This window comes from Homarus americanus, unplaced genomic scaffold (genome assembly GCF_018991925.1).
Source record: "Homarus americanus isolate GMGI-L3 unplaced genomic scaffold, GMGI_Hamer_2.0 scaffold46197, whole genome shotgun sequence".
Lineage (NCBI taxonomy): Eukaryota > Metazoa > Arthropoda > Malacostraca > Decapoda > Nephropidae > Homarus > Homarus americanus.
The window spans coordinates 2678949-2697062 of NW_024723050.1; the positions used below are offsets into that span (position 1 = coordinate 2678949).

The 18114-nt window shown below is 39.4% G+C and overlaps 1 protein-coding gene across 1 annotated transcript in view; it reads right to left on the reverse strand.

Moving 5' to 3' along the window:
• LOC121863262 (divergent protein kinase domain 1C-like) overlaps positions 1–14077 on the reverse strand; it is a 16833-nt gene extending 2756 nt beyond the window's left edge. The window contains exons 1-3 of the mRNA XM_042361820.1: positions 13962–14077; positions 13351–13826; positions 5967–6203 (exon numbers count right to left, since the gene is read on the reverse strand). Coding sequence (XP_042217754.1) covers positions 5967–6203; positions 13351–13563 — 450 coding nt within the window. The 5' untranslated portion in view covers positions 13564–13826; positions 13962–14077. The remainder of the gene's footprint in view (positions 1–5966; positions 6204–13350; positions 13827–13961) is intronic.
• Between the last annotated feature and the right edge of the window lie 4037 nt (positions 14078–18114).

Here is an 18114-nt window from a genome sequence, read left to right on the forward strand (position 1 = left end):
GACTTATGGATCTGTTAATTTTTCTGTTATTAACCCATAAAGCCCGGGTGACTTTCCTCTATGTCCACAATAGTGACCCCGTGTGACGTTCCGTTACTTCCTTAATTTTTGCGGCACAGTTTGGAAGCCCAAGTGGGACAAAATACTTTGCATATGATATTTATTCACTTAGAAACTCAGCTCACATGTTATTTTTGTCCAGTTACCCACCAGCTATGATGATGGATGCCCTTCCTTCGATGTCTCATGACCCACCACACTTCTCCATGCCCAAGCGAAGGCAGTTGCTCGACAGTAATGCTATTCATCAAGAATTTCTTGATTTGAGTGGCACTGATATTGTACTGGATGACGAAGACAGTAATGGGGAGGAAACCGATCCAGATGATGTAGAGTTTATTGAGGTGGCCAGTGGTGAAGACAGTAATACAGACAATGGTGCTCATTCCCCCTCCCCACCCAGCCAGCCACCCCCTCAGCGAGGTCATGGGCACCGTGGTGGCCATGGACATAGGGGTCCACGTGCATACCAGCCAGCTACTGTAAATACCAAATCGGCCACGCTACCAAACTTCCTCACTTTACATTCCTACAACTAAATATTCTATCTATACTTTCTACTACCCCCCATTACACTTATAAAATGTCACAGAAGTGACCGGGGAGAATATAATTTACATTGCTGGAATTCTTATAAGATAGTGATTAATTTGAATATAAACATGCTATAGTTTGCACTCGACAAAAATTTTAGTAATAATTTAGTACATTATTTTGAGTACATGTACAGTACAGCTTTGCCCTTTGGACAGTGTAGCGTGCCCAGAGAAACATAGGCGCAAAATTTTAAATATGATGTGCCAGATTGACTCGCGCAAAATAGGAAAGATTTGCTTTAAATTAAACCTTTGTCCTTAATTGTGGGTGTCGCTTTCAATCAACAATCTTAAATTGAATCGACGTTCTACTGTATCGCCAAAAATACAATTCATAAAATAATAATACACCTAAAACACAATTAAACAACACTCACCACATCATTAAGAACAAACCTGGTCATCATCACATGTCCAGAAGCACAGTTTTCCTGGGAGCCTGCCTTGGCCTTCCCAGCCACAGGAGCCTCAGCAACACACTTGCTAGATATTTTCAAAGTTACACTGCTCACTTAACAGTAACAAAAACAGAGCAAAAGCATTTCACAATCACAGAAACTGAATACAATCTGAATGTCAGTGATGTCCTCTCAGCTGTGAGGGAAAAAATCACAGATTTTAACGTAAAAACAATGATATAAACAGACACTGCTCACATCATGTTCACAAAAACAAAGGCAACACACTTTGCAGTAAAAAAGCACAAATCACTTCACAGTCACCATAACAGAGTACAGTGAAGCCTCACTTTACGCGGTCAATTGAACTCACGGCGGTCCGCGTAAAGTGAGAAACGCGTAAAGTGAACAACATAACATATGGGATTAATTGAAATAGAGACCGGGCCGACCCCCAAACTCCACTTTTTCCCGACACAATACGTACATTTTACTAAAAATAACATCTTAACTTTATGATGGTATTCACACACACATAATATAGAAGGGAACAATCAATAAGAGAATAATATTATGAAGGTTAGGTTACAAAAAAACAAGGTTGGGGTTAACACTTACGTTAGTAGAAGAGATGGGTCGGCGTAGGGGAATGGAGGCTGGTTCCGAGGCAGAGGGCAGGCTACTGGCCCTCAGGTGAGTCCATCACTGTCATCCACACTTACTAGTGCCTCCCTGACAAATCCCTCAAGTCATCATCACTGTCTCTGTCACTATCACTGGCTTGGGCTGGCTGTGGTGGGTTGCGGGCGAAAAACTAGGTTATGCTTTGCTGACGGCTGGTGTTTATGTTGTCGTGATAAACCTTGATGTAGGGCTCCATAGTCTACAACAGCTGGGTAGTGAAGATTTCATACCTGTTAGCGTCAGGGTCGTCGGAAAGGAGGAGCCTGACTTTCTCAATACACTCGATGGCACCCCTTACATTACTATGGGATAACCGGCATTCTTCTTGGGATGATGCACCACCTGCCTCTTCACTGACGTCATCATCATCTACCATCTCGTCGGTAGTCACATCAGAATCCCTTATCACCTCCAGGATGTCGTCGTTGGTGGTCTTGGAGAAGCCTGCAGCTGTAACACTCTGTGCAGCTTCTCTGGCAAGGTCCACTGCTACTGCAACAGTCTGAACCTCACCAGTCACAGATTTACTCTGCCTCCCACCCGGAATATCTTGCAACACATGTCTCCATGCATGACGAACAGTTGCTACAGACAGCTGATCCCATGCCTCCACCTAGAAGTCCACAGCTTTCTTGACGTTGAATGTTCTCCAAAATTGTCTCACAAGTACTTCTTGCTCTGCCAACTGTTGTTCCTCGTCGTCTTCGCTCTTGCTATCGGTGTCGGTGTCACTCAGGTTACGCAACTCTTCCTTGGTGTTGGTGTAGTCATTCAAGAGCTTGAATTTCTTGGCAGAGAATGCAGCTTTCACATTACAGATCAATTCTTGGTCCATGGGCTGTATTATAAACGTAGTGTTGGGAGGAAGGAAGACCACTTTTACGTTGGGGTGACGATTTAACAGTAGGGGCGAGTGTCCTGGTGCGTTGTCAAGCAGCAACAAAATCTTGAATGGAACATTGTGTTGCTCACAGAATTTCTTAACGTCAGGAACGAAACAGTCATCAAACCAGGAGAGGGACAGAGTAGAGAACATCCACGCCTTACGTGCGGTCAGCCAGTGGACATTTAGCCTGGTCATGTCCATGCTCTTGTAGGCGTGCAACTTGCGTGTTGTGTGGATCACCGATAACTTGAGCTTACATGTACCGGAGGCATTGGTGGTAAACAGGGCGGTGATGCGCTCCTTCTGCAACTTCCGGCCCCGACACTTGCTGGCATTCTTCACAACGAAGGTCTTGGAAGGTAGCTTTTTCCAAAAAAGACCAGATTCGTCCATGTTAAACACCTGGTCGTCGGTGTACTGTCCTTCCTCCATAATCTCACGTAAAAACAGAGGAAATTCCCTAGCCGCAACACGGTCAGCACTCGCTTCTTCACCATCAATGTTAATATTGGTGATCTTGTTCCTCTTCTTAAACCTCTGTAACCACCCAGAGGAAGCATTAAAGGGTTTGGGCTCTGCAATTCCCATCTTTCGTGACACTGCAGCATACAGTTCACGTGCGTACTCCTTAACTGAGCGAGTGTCCACCGCCATGTTCCGTCGCGCCTGACGAACCAAGTAGCTCACAAGTAATTTTTCCGTCTTGAGAAGCACCTGGTTGTGGCAGAACTTGATCATAGAAGCACCTGTAAACTTTGTGATGTTCATGTGCTCCTTCTTAATTGTCCTGATCGTAGACTCGTTAACACCATGCTGGCACGCGAGATCAACCTGTCTTGTTCCTTTCTCCAAGTCTTGTATGATCTTATATTTAATTTCGTAGCTTAAGGAACGTCGTGTCTTCTTTGGCTTAGGGCGGCTGGGTCCAGGTAATGCAAGGTTTCTTTGTGGTGGTGGTGGTGGTCCGGTGGAAGCCATTCTTATGGAACAATGGATACCGATATACACGGTGTAGCCAGGAGGGGTGTAACTGATGCGGGTAGGTCAAGGGGCTTGAACGCTCCCGCGGCGGGGCGCGTCATAGTACAGGTAGTTCTGCTATAACGCGATAATTGTGTTCTTGTAAAATATCGTGTTATAGAAAATCGCGTAATAGAAATAACAGGGCTTATGGAGAAAATAGGGTTAGGTGCAGATTACTCGAAATCGAAAAAATTTAGTAGTTAGCCTAACACAAAGGATAGCACAGTCTAAATAAATGTTACATTCATATCTAATAATGAAATCATACAGTAAATGTAACACTTTACTTGATGGGGGAGAAGGGTGATTTTGAGGTTGATAAAATCGAGCTTCTCTTCAAGTGTTATATCCTTTCTTTTACGATCATCACCGGGAATTCTATCACCAGAACGCTTCTTGTTGATATTCTTCTTTACTATATTCACATTATTTAAATTTTTTTTTTTTTTCTAATTTATTGTTTTTTTATTACAAATATTAATGATATTCTTTATTTCAGGGGTTTAGATGCATATTTATGCACTTTTTTACAATTTTTACAATTTTATATTATATTTTTCAGTGTTAAGTGGTTGTATTTGGGGGCCTGGAACGGATTAATCCTATAACGAATGAATGCTATAACGAACAAGGTTCTAGAACCAATTAGATTCGTTATAGCATACCCCACTGTACCACAAAATTGGAGAAATAGTAAGCAAAAATCGCGTTATAACAAACAAGCGTTCGCGTTATACAAATATCGTTCCTAATTCACAAATCGCGTTAGAGCAAATTCGCGTTATCAAAACACGCGTTATAGCAGAACTCACTGTACATTAAACCAATCACAGCTAGCGGGGAGGGAGGTAAGGATGCTTGGCCCAATCACAGTCCGATACGTCATATGACATCACCGATAACGCAACAAAGACATACACTGCGCAACCTACTCGCGACGCTTACACAACATGGCGGATGGCGGGAGGTTTGGATCCAAAAATGGAGCGGCGCGAGAGGACCGCCAGCCGCTCTCCGCGTAAAAGGGTCCACACACCGCGGAAAGTGAGCATTCCGTGTTCGGCAGGGTACAGCGAGGGTTTACTGTACCGTACAATGTGAACGTTAGTGATGTCCTCTCACTGTAAGATAAAAAATAAATAAATAAATAAAAAACACCAATGTTAAGTAGCAACACCGATACTGACCATTAATCACTGAGTTACACAATCACGACCATGTGTAATCACCATAGAATAAAGCATGACACTGCAGTGCACCGGATGGCGGGGCACGGGTAGACCGCAGTTGATAAGTGCAGCAACAGATGAGTTTCATAATCCGCACATAAACAATTTTGGCGAGACAAAGGCCATCGTTCATGCCATTTTTTTTATCATAAATATAGAGGGGGTTCTTAATACATCACCATCGTTCAAGTGAAATATTGTAAATAGGGAGATACCTGTAAATTGTTCACACTGACATCAGTGAGTGAGATGGGGGATATCTTTCATGCCATCAACAACTTACACAGCCTCACCCAAAACTCTTCTCCATTACTCTGTATACCGTAAGTATGGTAAATATTAATTTATGATTTTGAGTTATTTCTTATTACAATAGCTACAGTATACAATTACTGTAGTAGGTGATTATACTCTACCTTTTATTATAGGAATGCTGGTCAAATCCAGACTACCTATAGGCTAAATAAGTCTGAATTAAATTAGACTCAGCATAGTCAAAGAAATATTTAACCAATCATAATCAAAGTTCCAAAGATGGTAAAAGCTGGAAAAAACATTCCGAGGTACAACCCATTTTAAAATACTGTACAGTAGCTAAAACAACTATGTATCTGTGCAGGTGGGGGTCGATATGCTCCAAAATTTTATGTATGACTAGTGACAGCCCTCATATACCAAAATTTTTCGTCCATGGTCTCATATTGTTTCCCACAAAGTATGCACAGATAATTGTTTTAGCTACTGTACATACTGTATATCTGCTATCCTATCAAAATTTTAAAATTAATTTCAACATATTTCATAGAAAACTGTAAGAGTTGATTGAACTAAGTGAATACTGTAACCCAATGTCAGGTGGGATGGATGTACTGAGAAATTACACAAAACGCTCAAAAACGAAGAGGAAAAAACAAAACAAAACAAACAATTTACAAACTGAAGTAGTCAGACATGAATAAATCTGAATGCCACATGATCTTCACTTTACATAAAAGTCATAAACTAAATCTTAGGCAGAATAGTACATCCACAAAAATTTCTTAAAATATGGTCAATATCAATGAAGTTAAAGTAAGTAAGGTTAGCTTACTTCGTCTTCTTCAGTGGATGTTTCACCAATAGGTTCTTCACGGTCCTCCATTTTTATAACAGATTTTACTACCTTTTTCCTGCCATTGTCCAGTGTAAACACTGCTGGCTTGTTGAGGTGGAATTTGTGACAAGTAATTTTTGATGACAAGTCTTCAACACACAGCTCCTTACACAAATCTTGGTTAGACAATAAGTGGCCATCTGATTGTTCTGCATCATTTTTTACTTCTTCACACTGAAAAAAAGCAAAACACATTTCATGGGCATGTTTAATACTGTGCCAGTAATACTACAACAAAATTATAACAAATTTACTGTATTTACCCAATGTTTACTCAGTATAGTTAAAACTTAATGAAACTTTACATTGTCTTGCAACATGTTCCTTGTACTGTACGGTACTGTATATGATTAAGCAGTAATGTACAGCACTTATGTTGGTTAATTATGTTTTATTATATTTTTCTATTGCTTTGCTAAAATAAAAATTTAAGCAAACTATTCTTGCATTTGTTTGTAATTAATTAATTAATGATCAGTATGATTAAATTTTTTATTACCTTTGTTTCAATTAATAATAACTGGCAAGGCTAGGTTAGGTATGTTGCACTTTACTCTACATTTACTGTAGAGTACTGTTAACCGTGAAACACAAGTGATTTGGAAAAAAAAAAAATTCAACTCCAAGTGTACCATTAACCCACTCATTGCAGCCCTGTTGTTACCCAGCAACCCTTCCCTGTGAACCAAATTTTTCCAATATTTGGAAAAAATTCTGTAGCATCAATGGAATACTCTTCTCAAAGAAAGTATCACAACAATAATTATTGTAATGTCTCCCTCACAACTTGTGAGATGCATGAAATGACTGATACATTATATGATGTGTGGATGGTGGGAGATTATCATAAACCTTATATTTTCCATTAGCAACTGTGTATGAACTATTAAAAAATGAGAAATCATATACAGTACTGCAATGCAAAGCTGCAGCAAACAGTAAACTGGGACAAACCATATACAGTACAGTGGTCCCTCGGTTAACGAACAAAATTTGTTCCACAGAGTCGTTCGTTAACCGAAAATTTCGTTAACCGAAAATTTCGTTAACCGAATCCATTGTTTCAATGGGATATTGGGTAATTGGTTCCAGCTCACAGAAAAGTACATACAAAGTAAAAAAAAAAAAATGCAGTAAAGTACACTTACTTGGAGGTGTGTATGTAGAAGGTTCCTGGTTGATGATGATGCTGGGAATTAGAAGTGGGGGTGGAGAAGAAGGGAGAAGAGAAAGAAGTGGGGATGGAGGAGAAATCACCTTTCAGGGGACACATGCTTGATGCATTAATTTCACCAATAAAATTTTAAGTTCACTAGGTGTAATTCAAGATGATTTTATTTAAATCAACACTGCGCTGCACTATATATTATCAATATGTTAACTAAATTTCAGAATGACCAATAATTTTAATGTAAAAATGCAAAAATATTCGACACCACCAAAATTGATGTTCACTCCACTGTAAACAAAGCCAAACTGACGCCTGGTGGGTGAGTCAAGCGGTTGATGGGCTCACAAAAAACTAGTTCCCTGTACTGCATATATTATCAATATGTTAACTAAATTTTAAAATGACTAATAATTTTAATATAAAAAATGTAAAAAATATTAAAGAGCACAATTTTCTTGATATTTACTCCACTGGAAACGAATGTAAACAGAACAGATTACTAAATTGGCAGACTAGCCCATCAGCTGATGCTCACAACAAAATGTGTTAGTCGTAAGGATTTTGTTAATCAAGGTTTTGTTCACTAACCGAATTGAAGATCCTTATGGGAGGTAATTCGTTAACCGAAATTTTGTTAATCGAACCGTTCGTTAACCGAGGGACCACTGTATAGTAATGTACTGTACTGTGCCGGTACTGTATGGCAAGCCTGTAGCCAATGGGTTAACCCAGCATATACAGGTACTCCTCGACTTATGACCTACTTGACTTACGACCACCCGGACATACGACCGCCGCAGTCGTATAAAATTTTTTTCAAATTATGTACGTATTTTCTAGTACCGAAACGTTTCCGTCCCGTATGACTGCGTGGCATGGGCTGGGCCGTCTCGTGGTGTACAGCACGCTGTGTACTGACAAATTTTTTTTTTAATTCCCTTTAAAATGACTGGCAAGCGTAAAAGTAAGAGTTCTGGTAATGCTCAGAAGAAAAAGAGACAGTCAATTACTTTTGAGATGAAAATGAAAATAATAATGCAATATGAAAATGGAAAAACGGTAGCAACCATTTCATGCGACCTAGGCTTCTCTCACTCGACGATATCAACAATTTTGAAGGGCAAGGGACGAATTCGTGAGGTAGTGAAAGGATCAGCACCTATAAAGGGAACAAAAAAAAAAAAAAAAGACAAGGTTCTCTTCATGAGATGGAAAAACTACTTGTGATGTGGATGGAAGATCAGCTGCAAAAGCGTGTACCCTTAAGCCTTCTAACCATACAGGCTAAGGCAAGAAGCCTCTTCAAAAGCCTGAACGAGCAGGCAGGAGATGAGTGCAACCAAAACTTCACAGCAAGTCATGGGTGGTTCCAAAGGTTTAAGAACCGTTACAGTTTGCACAGTGTAAAGGTGAGTGGAGAGGCAGCAAGTGCTGATGTGGGTGCTGCCGAAGCTTTTAAGGAGGAGCTAGATCGTGTCATCGTGGAGGGAAATTATTTGCCTGAGCAAATACTTAATGTGGATGAAACTGGCTTATTCTGGAAGTGCATGCCAGAACGGACATACATTCACAAAGAAGAGAAAACCATGCCAGGATTCAAGGCATTAAAGGACCGAATCACACTTCTGTTGAGGGGAATGTAGCTGGTTTCAAGGTAAAACCCTTCATGATATATCATTCAGAGAACCCAAGGCTTTTAAAAATGTCAGCAAGCACACATTGCCAGTGTTTTATCACAGTACAGAGTAATAAGAAAGCAAGGATGACCCTAGTACTGTTTGAGGATTGGTTCATGACTTGTTTCATTCCACGAGCCAAGGAGTATTGTCTGCAACAAGGGGTTGTGTTCAAGATTTTATTAATTTTAGATAATGCTTTGGGACACCCACTACACCTGAACGACCTGCACCCTGATGTTAAGGTGGTCTACATTCCACCTAACACTACCTCTATCATCCAACCCATGGATCAAGGTGCTATTATTGCTTTTAAGGCATATTATTTACGTACGACCTTCACTCAGGCTGTTGCTGCTACTGAAGGTGCGAAAACGCTCAGAGAGTTTTGGAAGGATTACAACATTTTGAAATGTATAAAGAACATAGCTTTCACCACCGAAAATTTAAACATGATACCCGAGGCACCGACTCTATTCAGAGATAGTGAAGAAAACAAATTAAGCGAGATAGCAGTGACTAGTAATGATGTTAGTAAGCAAATAGACAAACTAAAGCCAAATAAGTCACCAGGTCCTGATGAGATATTTGCCAAAGTATTAAAGGAATGTAAGGAAGAGCTTAGTATGCCCTTAGCAAAGTTGTTTAACATGTCCTTAAAAACAGGTGTAGTACCAGAATCCTGGAGGATAGCGAATGTAATACCGATTTTCAAGAAGGGGGATAGATCACTATCCTCTAACTACCGCCCAATCAGTCTAACATCAATAGTCGGCAAATTACTGGAAGCAATCATCTCAAACTCTATTCGAAATCACCTGGAGAAGCACCGATTGATCAATGATTCCCAGCATGGCTTCACAAGCGGACGTTCATGTCTAACTAATCTATTAACATTCTTTTCATCAGTTTTCGAATTGGTGGACGAGGGGCACAATTATGATGTGGTATATCTAGACTTTAGCAAAGCCTTCGACAGAGTCCCCCACGAAAGACTAATTAGAAAGGTAGAAGCACATGGCATCAAAGGTAAGATCCTTAAATGGATTAGGGCGTGGTTACAAGACAGGAAACAGCGAGTGAGCATTAATAGCACTAAATCCCATTGGAGCAACTTCAGAAGTGGAGTTCCCCAAGGCTCAGTACTTGGACCATTATTATTTATTATATACATAAACGACATAGATATCGGCATAGACAGCAACATAAGCAAATTTGCTAATGACACTAAAATAGGACGCGTTATTAAATCTGAGGAGGACTCCACAAAACTACAGGAAGATCTAAACAAATTTTTCGAATGGTCTGAAAAATGGCAGATGAAATTCAACGTGGACAAATGTAAAGTACTCAGTATAGGAGATGTAAACAGGGAAACCAGATACCAGATGAACAACGATGCCATAGAGAAATCCGGCTGCGAGAGAGATTTAGGAGTAATGATAAGTAGTAACCTTAAGCCAAGTAAACAATGTGTTTTTGCTCGTAACAAGGCTAATAAAGTACTTGGGTTCATACAAAGGAGTGTTAGTTACAAGACTAGCGAGGTCATCCTAAAACTGTATCTTGCTCTTGTGAGACCACACCTGGATTACGCAGTTCAGTTCTGGTCACCGTATTACAGAATGGATATAAAATCCTTGGAAAGAATTCAGAGGAGAATGACAAGACTAATCCCGGGCATTAGGAACCTTGAGTATAGAGACATGTTAAAGCATCTTAATTTGCACTCCCTCGAGAGACGTAGAGCGAGGGGCAACCTGATAGAGGTGTATAAGTGGAAGGCAGGGCTAAACAAAGGGGATATTACAAAGTTACTCAAACTATCCAACCAGGAGCGAACTCGTAACAATGGTTTTAAATTAGACAAATTTAGATTTAGGCGTGAAATAGGTAAACACTGGTTTGGAAACAGAGTAGTGGATGAATGGAACAAGTTACCAAATATCATCATTAACTCGAATATGCTGAATAGCTTCAAACATAGGTTGGATGCTTATATGAGCAACAGGGGTTGGGTGTAAACGGGACTGCCCAGTATGGGCCAATAGGCCCACTGCAGTTTCCTCCATTCTTATGTTCTTATGTTCTTAGGTCAGTGCATGAATGAAATATGGAAAAAAGTCCTGAAAAGAAATGTGAACAGTTTCAAAGGATTTAATGAAGACGAAGCAATTTCTGAGATTAGTAACAAGATAGTGGAGTTGGGTAAACATCTGGAGATAGAAATTGATAATGAAGATGTTGAACAGTTGGTTGAAAGTGTAGCAGAAGAGCTAAGTAACAAGGATCTTATTGAACTGGATGCACAGAAAATTGCAGAGGAAGAAGAGAGACAAAATGTAGAAGAAGAACCTGCACCCCCCAAAAAGTTTTCAGTGAAACAAATGGCAGAGGCATTTGCTACTATTAATAAGGGGCTTCAAATGTTTGACGAAATGTATCAAAATGTTGAGCGTTTTGCAAAAGTTGACAGAATGATCCAAGATGCACTTGCTTGCTACAGAGAGATTTACAATGAAAAGAAAAGGCAAACTGTGCATTCTAATTTGGAAATATTTTTTAAGAAGTACCCCACTGCTGTCTCCTCACACCCCACCACTGCTGCCTCTTCACTCCCTAAAGATGATCCAATACCTTCAACAAGCAAGTATGTTAACCTGTCTGAAGAAAGCGAAATTGATGACCCACCCAGCCCTGTCTCCTCCTCGGCTTCATCCAATTAATGTAGTCTCCCTGTTTAATTAAAAATTATTGAGGTCCCGTATGCATTCAGCTGACTACATTAAAGGTAAGTGCACAGTAACAATTTATTCATTTTTCATTATTGATTACTTTTACTGTACCGTATTTCATTTAAGATTTTCTATGTATTATTTTCGCATTTTCGACTTACAACCTGGTCGTTGGTCCGGAACCCCGTCGTAAGTCGAGGACTGACTGTATATCATACTCTGACAAGTAACTAGGGACCATGAAATCACCTGCATTGCATTTTAAATCTGCTAAGTCCTCCCCAAACCAGGGAATATTATATCACAATAAAAATATTATAACACTGATTCTGCCAAGTCAACCGTAAAAATATTAGGATTAGAGCTTGATTTGTTTTTAATAAATAAAATTCTAACTTATTTTGTTGTGCAGATGAATTAAAAATCTAATAAAATCTGAAACATTGGTTAAACTATAGTACCGTACAAACTACATGTGCATACTACAAGTCAATAGTATCAACATACTGTACTGTAATGTTTTTTTTCAGGAATTTAGATTTTTTTTTCTTTTTTTTTTTTGCATAATGATCAGTCTTAATATCAGCAGACACCAACTCATATACTGTATTGTACAGGTACTGTAATTTAGTGGTACTGTACTGTACAGGATAATATTCTGTGATAATTACAAACTGTTTTAATAAAAAAAAAATACAAGGGCCAATCAGTTTCCCAGCAACTTTAAAAACTAATTCTGTTTACATTTGTCTGTGTCTTGTGTAACCAGTACAGCCTAAATGATATTTTTATAGTAGTTCACACAACATTCCTAATCTTTTATCATATTCGAAAAAGACGTCTAATTTTAAGATAATTTTCTTCTATTACATTACCGTCGGAAACTTATAATAACGGAGATAACGCATGCCAAATCTTTCTCTATTTAATTCCATTAATCTTCAGCCATTTTTGCCTACCCGACCTCCCGTACACATCACACGGCCAATCAAAAGCGTTTTTTTTTTTTGCCACCAATTAAAATTAATTGTGGTTTCTGCTTTAAGAATTTACAGTATTTTGTGATTTTTGGGTCTCTCATGCTTCGAAATTCAAATTCATTTCCGACCATGGAAGTCTGCAATGGGTGTCACTTCAATTATATGGAGTTAATTGCACATTTGGGGAAAAAAAATGAATAAGCAATAGCATTTTTTAGTTCTTGTGGTGTTCTCCCGACCTCAGTAAAGATTCTAATTTGGATCAAGGTAAGAAATAATAGTGATTCCCTCATATGGTGAGAGTCTGGTTATATAAAAACAGCGTGAGTTAAGTTAGGTTAGGTTAGGTTAGGTTAGGTTAGGTTAGGTCAGGTTAGGATAGGATAGGTCAGGTCAGGTTAGGTTAAGTTAGGTTACTGCATCCAAAAAAGGGTTAGGTTTCAACGTTTTTTCTTGTGTTTTTTGGTGTATTTTGTATTCACTTGGCCATGATTTTTGTCAGAAAACGCCCCACCCAAAACTCCGGTTCCCAACAAGATCCCCTATCTTGTTAGTGGTAGAAGGGGGCAATAACTAAAAAAAAGGCAATTTCCAAAGGAAATCAAGGTCAGAACCAATCAAAACACAAAAATACACTAGAAAAACATAGTTTTGGCTTTATAACAGAGTTGTGTGAACTATTATAAATTTACTGCCTAAATTATTTAAAAGAAGAATTTGACATCTTTACGTAGACTAAATTTTGTAACATTGGCTTACCAGTTCAGTGATGTGATTATTGATGATATCATCCGTAGAACAAATAAATTTAGAAGCAAAGAGAGTGTCTCTTACAATGACCACGATGAACACTGTCACTAAACTTCCCACCACAACACTCCAGAAGATGCATCTTCTTCTCTTCCTTCTGTTCACCAACATGTCATCAATAAGTTTTGCAATGCAACAAGAAAATAAAAATGTGATTTTCATATTTTTTCCAATTTTTTACCACCTTCAGTTTTTGAGTCTCACTTTATGGGAGAAACACCATATATAAAACCTTCATTACCATATCCGGAGTGAAGAGTTCATTGAGGCTTCACTTTATAAATATACAGCTGCTCATTTCAGATACCATAACACCATTATCTCAGTACTAAATCTTGTGGGAAATTACTTATGCAACACAAGATGAGGAACACTTTGCTCTTGAAAGCTTGAAGCTTCTCACCAGACAGGCACCTTCTAGTTAGCTGGAAGCCAAGAGAACCACATTAGTTATCGTGTCATTTAGCGTGACCACCTGTAAAAATTTTGGACACACACTTTTTTTGTGTGTGTATATTCATACATTTCCTCTACCGAATCCTTGCTTCTTTCAGTCTTACCAGATTATTAAAGTATGCCTGTATTTCAAGCAACCAATTGTAATAATCGTCGTTTCCTGACGACTCCCGTCTGATTTGTTTATGTTTGGGTTAACTGCTCAGAGATCACCAGTGTAAGAGACATAACACTGTGTAGCATCCACTTTAAGTTCGGTATTTGTAAATTGCAATGCAAAAAACTTTCCTTAATTATAATATAATATATAATCACATGTTTTAATGTATTTATTGGTGTAATTACTTTACTTTCTATGCATTGGAACCAGGAGCAGTGAATTTGTGAATTTTACTGCCTAGGAAATTCCATAATGTTCATTTAATGATAACATACATTTACCATCTTCCTCCACTCACAAAGGATATGTAAAGCAAAGCTCCCTTTAAAAAAAATTACCTTAGACCCTTTATATCATCTAAATACTAAATAATATTCCTCATTTCAGACCTCCATTTAGAATTTAGATTGTATGGTACATAATAATTATGTTCCTTCATTCTCTTTTCCTTTGAGTTCTAAATATGTGCTGTGAATTTCATATATTATAAGGTAAAACATTTTCAACGAATTCTTTTTAACAATTCAACTCATTCTTTTTTTTTTAAGTTTGCTTTTATTCTCTTCACCCCAGATCAGCTCGTTTGCCGCTTGGGCGATTGGTCACGTCTCCGTTACGCACTGTTGGAAGGCACTGGGCATGCACCGGCTACTGAATGTACCTGAACCTGGTCCAGTGTTGGTCAAGTCTGGTCTTGAAAGAGCTCACACTCGGTGCCGTCACAACACTTTCTGGCAGATTGTTCCAAGAGTTCACAACTCTCACTCCTAAAAAGTTTGCCCTCACAGTTTTCCGGACTTGTGGCTTCTTCAATCTTGAGCTGTGACCCCTTGTGGGGCGAGCGTCCGCCAGTTCCAAGTAAGGACACTCGACTGAGTGGGTCCCCTTGAGGTGCTTATACACCTCAATTAGGTCACCCCTTGCCGGCCTGTAGTATAAGCTAGGCAAGTTCAGGCGCTCCAATCTCTCAGTGTAGCTGAGGTGCCGAAGTGCAGGCACCAGTCTGATGGCCCTCCTTTGAACATTTTCAACCAACTGACAGTCCCTAGCATATCTCGGGGACCAGATGGGGTAACAGTGCTCCAGATGGGGAAGCACTTCACTCTTGAAGATCGTTACGAGGGAAGTACCCTCTAGATATCTGAACGACTTTCTTATAAGACCCAATAATTTATTTGCCTGATTTACCTTCTTCTCGCAAGTCCCGAGAACTTCAGCTCATTGTCAACATACACACCCAAGGTCCTTCTCACATTCAGTCTCAAATATTGCAGTTTCTTCAATCCGTTGGGACATATGATACGCCTCCTTACCGTTGGTACGTCCCAGGTGCATCCTCTTACACTTCGTGACATTGAATCTCAGCAGCCATTTCTTCGATCATTCTTGGAGCCCACAGAGATCCTTCTGTAGCTCTTCACAGTTTGCTTGGTTCTTGATTTCCCAAAATAACTTGCCGTCATCGGCAATCATTTGTATGGAGAAGTGTACAACGTCAGGCATGTCATTTATGAAACAAACAAACAACAGCGGGCCCAATACACTGCCCTGTGGTACCCCGCTTGTGACAGGCACGGATGATGATTTCGTGCCATTAATCACCACACGCTGCTTTGCTATATTTCTTTAAAATAAAATATGAATGATTTGTGCTTTGTATTGTAGTGGATCCTCTCCCCTACAACTCCCAACTGAGCTCCGGCCGCGCGCCTACCAGCCAATCAGCGTACAGCCAGCTACACCGAGAGACTAGGTCTATGCAGTGGACGTAGGGGTACAATCGCCGACCTAGTCTTGACCTTCAACCTCCAGCTTAGGATCAGAGCGTTTCACACCTTACGCTTAAGCTGCCATGATTGGCCCTCGCGCTACGAGCACCTCATATCCTGAGTTTCCTAAATCACATAAATATGGACCCGGCTGACCGGGAAACTCATTCTACACTAGGCTACCGGACCAGCAACATTTCTCACAGCTCCTCACCACCCAGCTTCCTCAGAAACCTCCTCGCCCTACAGGACCTCTGAGCAAGCTACTCGTCACCTAGTCACTCCTAAGCATTGCACTGTACAACAATATATGTACAGAAAGTGCATTGAGAGTTTCTATTCTACCTCATTCCTGAGTGTGAGATATCTACATGTACGTACGTTTGTGTGCCCATACAAAGAGAAAATAGACAACTAAAGAGAATTGACAACTGGCCACATACAGTACGCTACAGTACCTCCGCCAACTTCTTTTGTTTACACTTAAGTCAGGAGGGTAACAGTCACTCTCCCACTCACACACCAAGCTTCTCCTGTACCTTTCTTTAAGTACAAAGAAAGAAAGAGAAACAATTAAAGAAAAATTAATAAAGAAAGAGCAGAATATGATTGATTGAAAGTAGAAATAGAAATAATAAATATAATTACAGAATAAAGCAGAGAAAGTAAACAAATACCTGAATAAAGTAAAGGAATAAATAAACTTCAGTTGTGATTTTGTTGATTTGCAGCTAATACTGTGTGGCCGTAGCATGTGGTCTTCCATGTGCATTTCAAGTGTTATGCTATTGCATCATAGCATCTTCTCTGTGATTGGTTGAAGGGACAGAAAAATATCTGTAACGTGCACTGATTGGTTGACGGATGTCAACTGACGTGGCAGAATACAGTCTTAGTCACATAAAAATATAAGAATGGAGGAAACTGCAGTGGGCCCATTGGCCTATACTGGCTAGTCCCATTTACACCCAACCCCTATTGCTCATATATCCATCCAACCTATGTTTGAAGCTATCCAGTGTATTCGACAACTGTAAGTTTGCTTTCAGCATGCAAACGTAAGTTTTCACTTAGCCCTCACTTGATATTTTGAGCTAAGTGAGCTGTCGCGGCAGACTTAAGTCAGGCGTTAGTGCATCCTGCCCTGACATTGATGTCACATTTAATGGGACATAGATGACAAAGGGGTATGAGTCGCATCAGTATCAGGATTGTCACTGAGGTGAACACGAGGATACCTGTGGATTTTTAAGTGCTCAGCAAAACAAGCTCTTTGCCAACTTTGACACCTGGAAGCAGGGTCACTCAACCGCCTGTACCAAGAATTTCAAGGGACATTCCGGAGCAATGGAGACAGAAGCAGCTGTTAGACTGTGGAATTGGTCAAATTGGCACCACCTCCAAAACACCACTTTTGTTGGAGATGGTGACTCTAGTGCTTACAGTGTTGAGTGTGCACAGAATATATTGCAAAAACATAAGTGAACCAGGTACCAGAGCAGATGAATCTCCAAAGTTATACTGTATAACTCAAAATTGTGCTTCTCTATAAATTACTTAAAAAATAGAAATTGCTGACGAAGAAAAAATGTCCCATCCCCCTTTTTTCCATCACTGAATTGGTATGATTTCTTAGTAAAAATAACAAACTATCAATAGCCCATGTTCTTTACTTGGTCAAAGGCACAAATAACTTTCATAAATGACAACATAAAAAAAAAAAAATAAAAAATGAACTAATTGGCCAAATTCATTTAAATTTAAATAAAAACACTGTTAGGTGCATTAAGTCCTTATACTAATGCATCAAAGTTTCATTATAAATCTATCTATAAATAAGAAGAAAAAAAGCCTTTAATAGGACATTGCAATATAAAAAGGAGAGTATAATAAGCTTCCAACTTAGAGCCTGCATGTTGGCATGAGAAGCAGGAAAACTACCAAAGAAATGATCAAAGGTCACTAACACCCTTGTATAAAGAGGTACAGTAGTGACGAGGATTGTAAAAATGATAGAAAAATCAGTCCACTGAGTATATGGCAGGGCTGTAACTGACATGGGGAAGAAAATGGCAGAGTTGGATAAGTGATAAAGAGGAAGGATTTAAAGGAGGTTGAGGTTGCTTAGACCAAATATTTTCTGCAAGAATGTTCACAAAAATACGCCATTGTATATCGAGTGATTATGGATATTGAAAAGACGTAAGATAGGGTGTACCAAGTGATACATTTTATGATAAGAAAACACGATCTGCAAAAGGTGGTGAATCACCTTGAGAGATTATTTGATACAAGAGAAACTGTAGCTAATCACTGAAAACTTAAAAA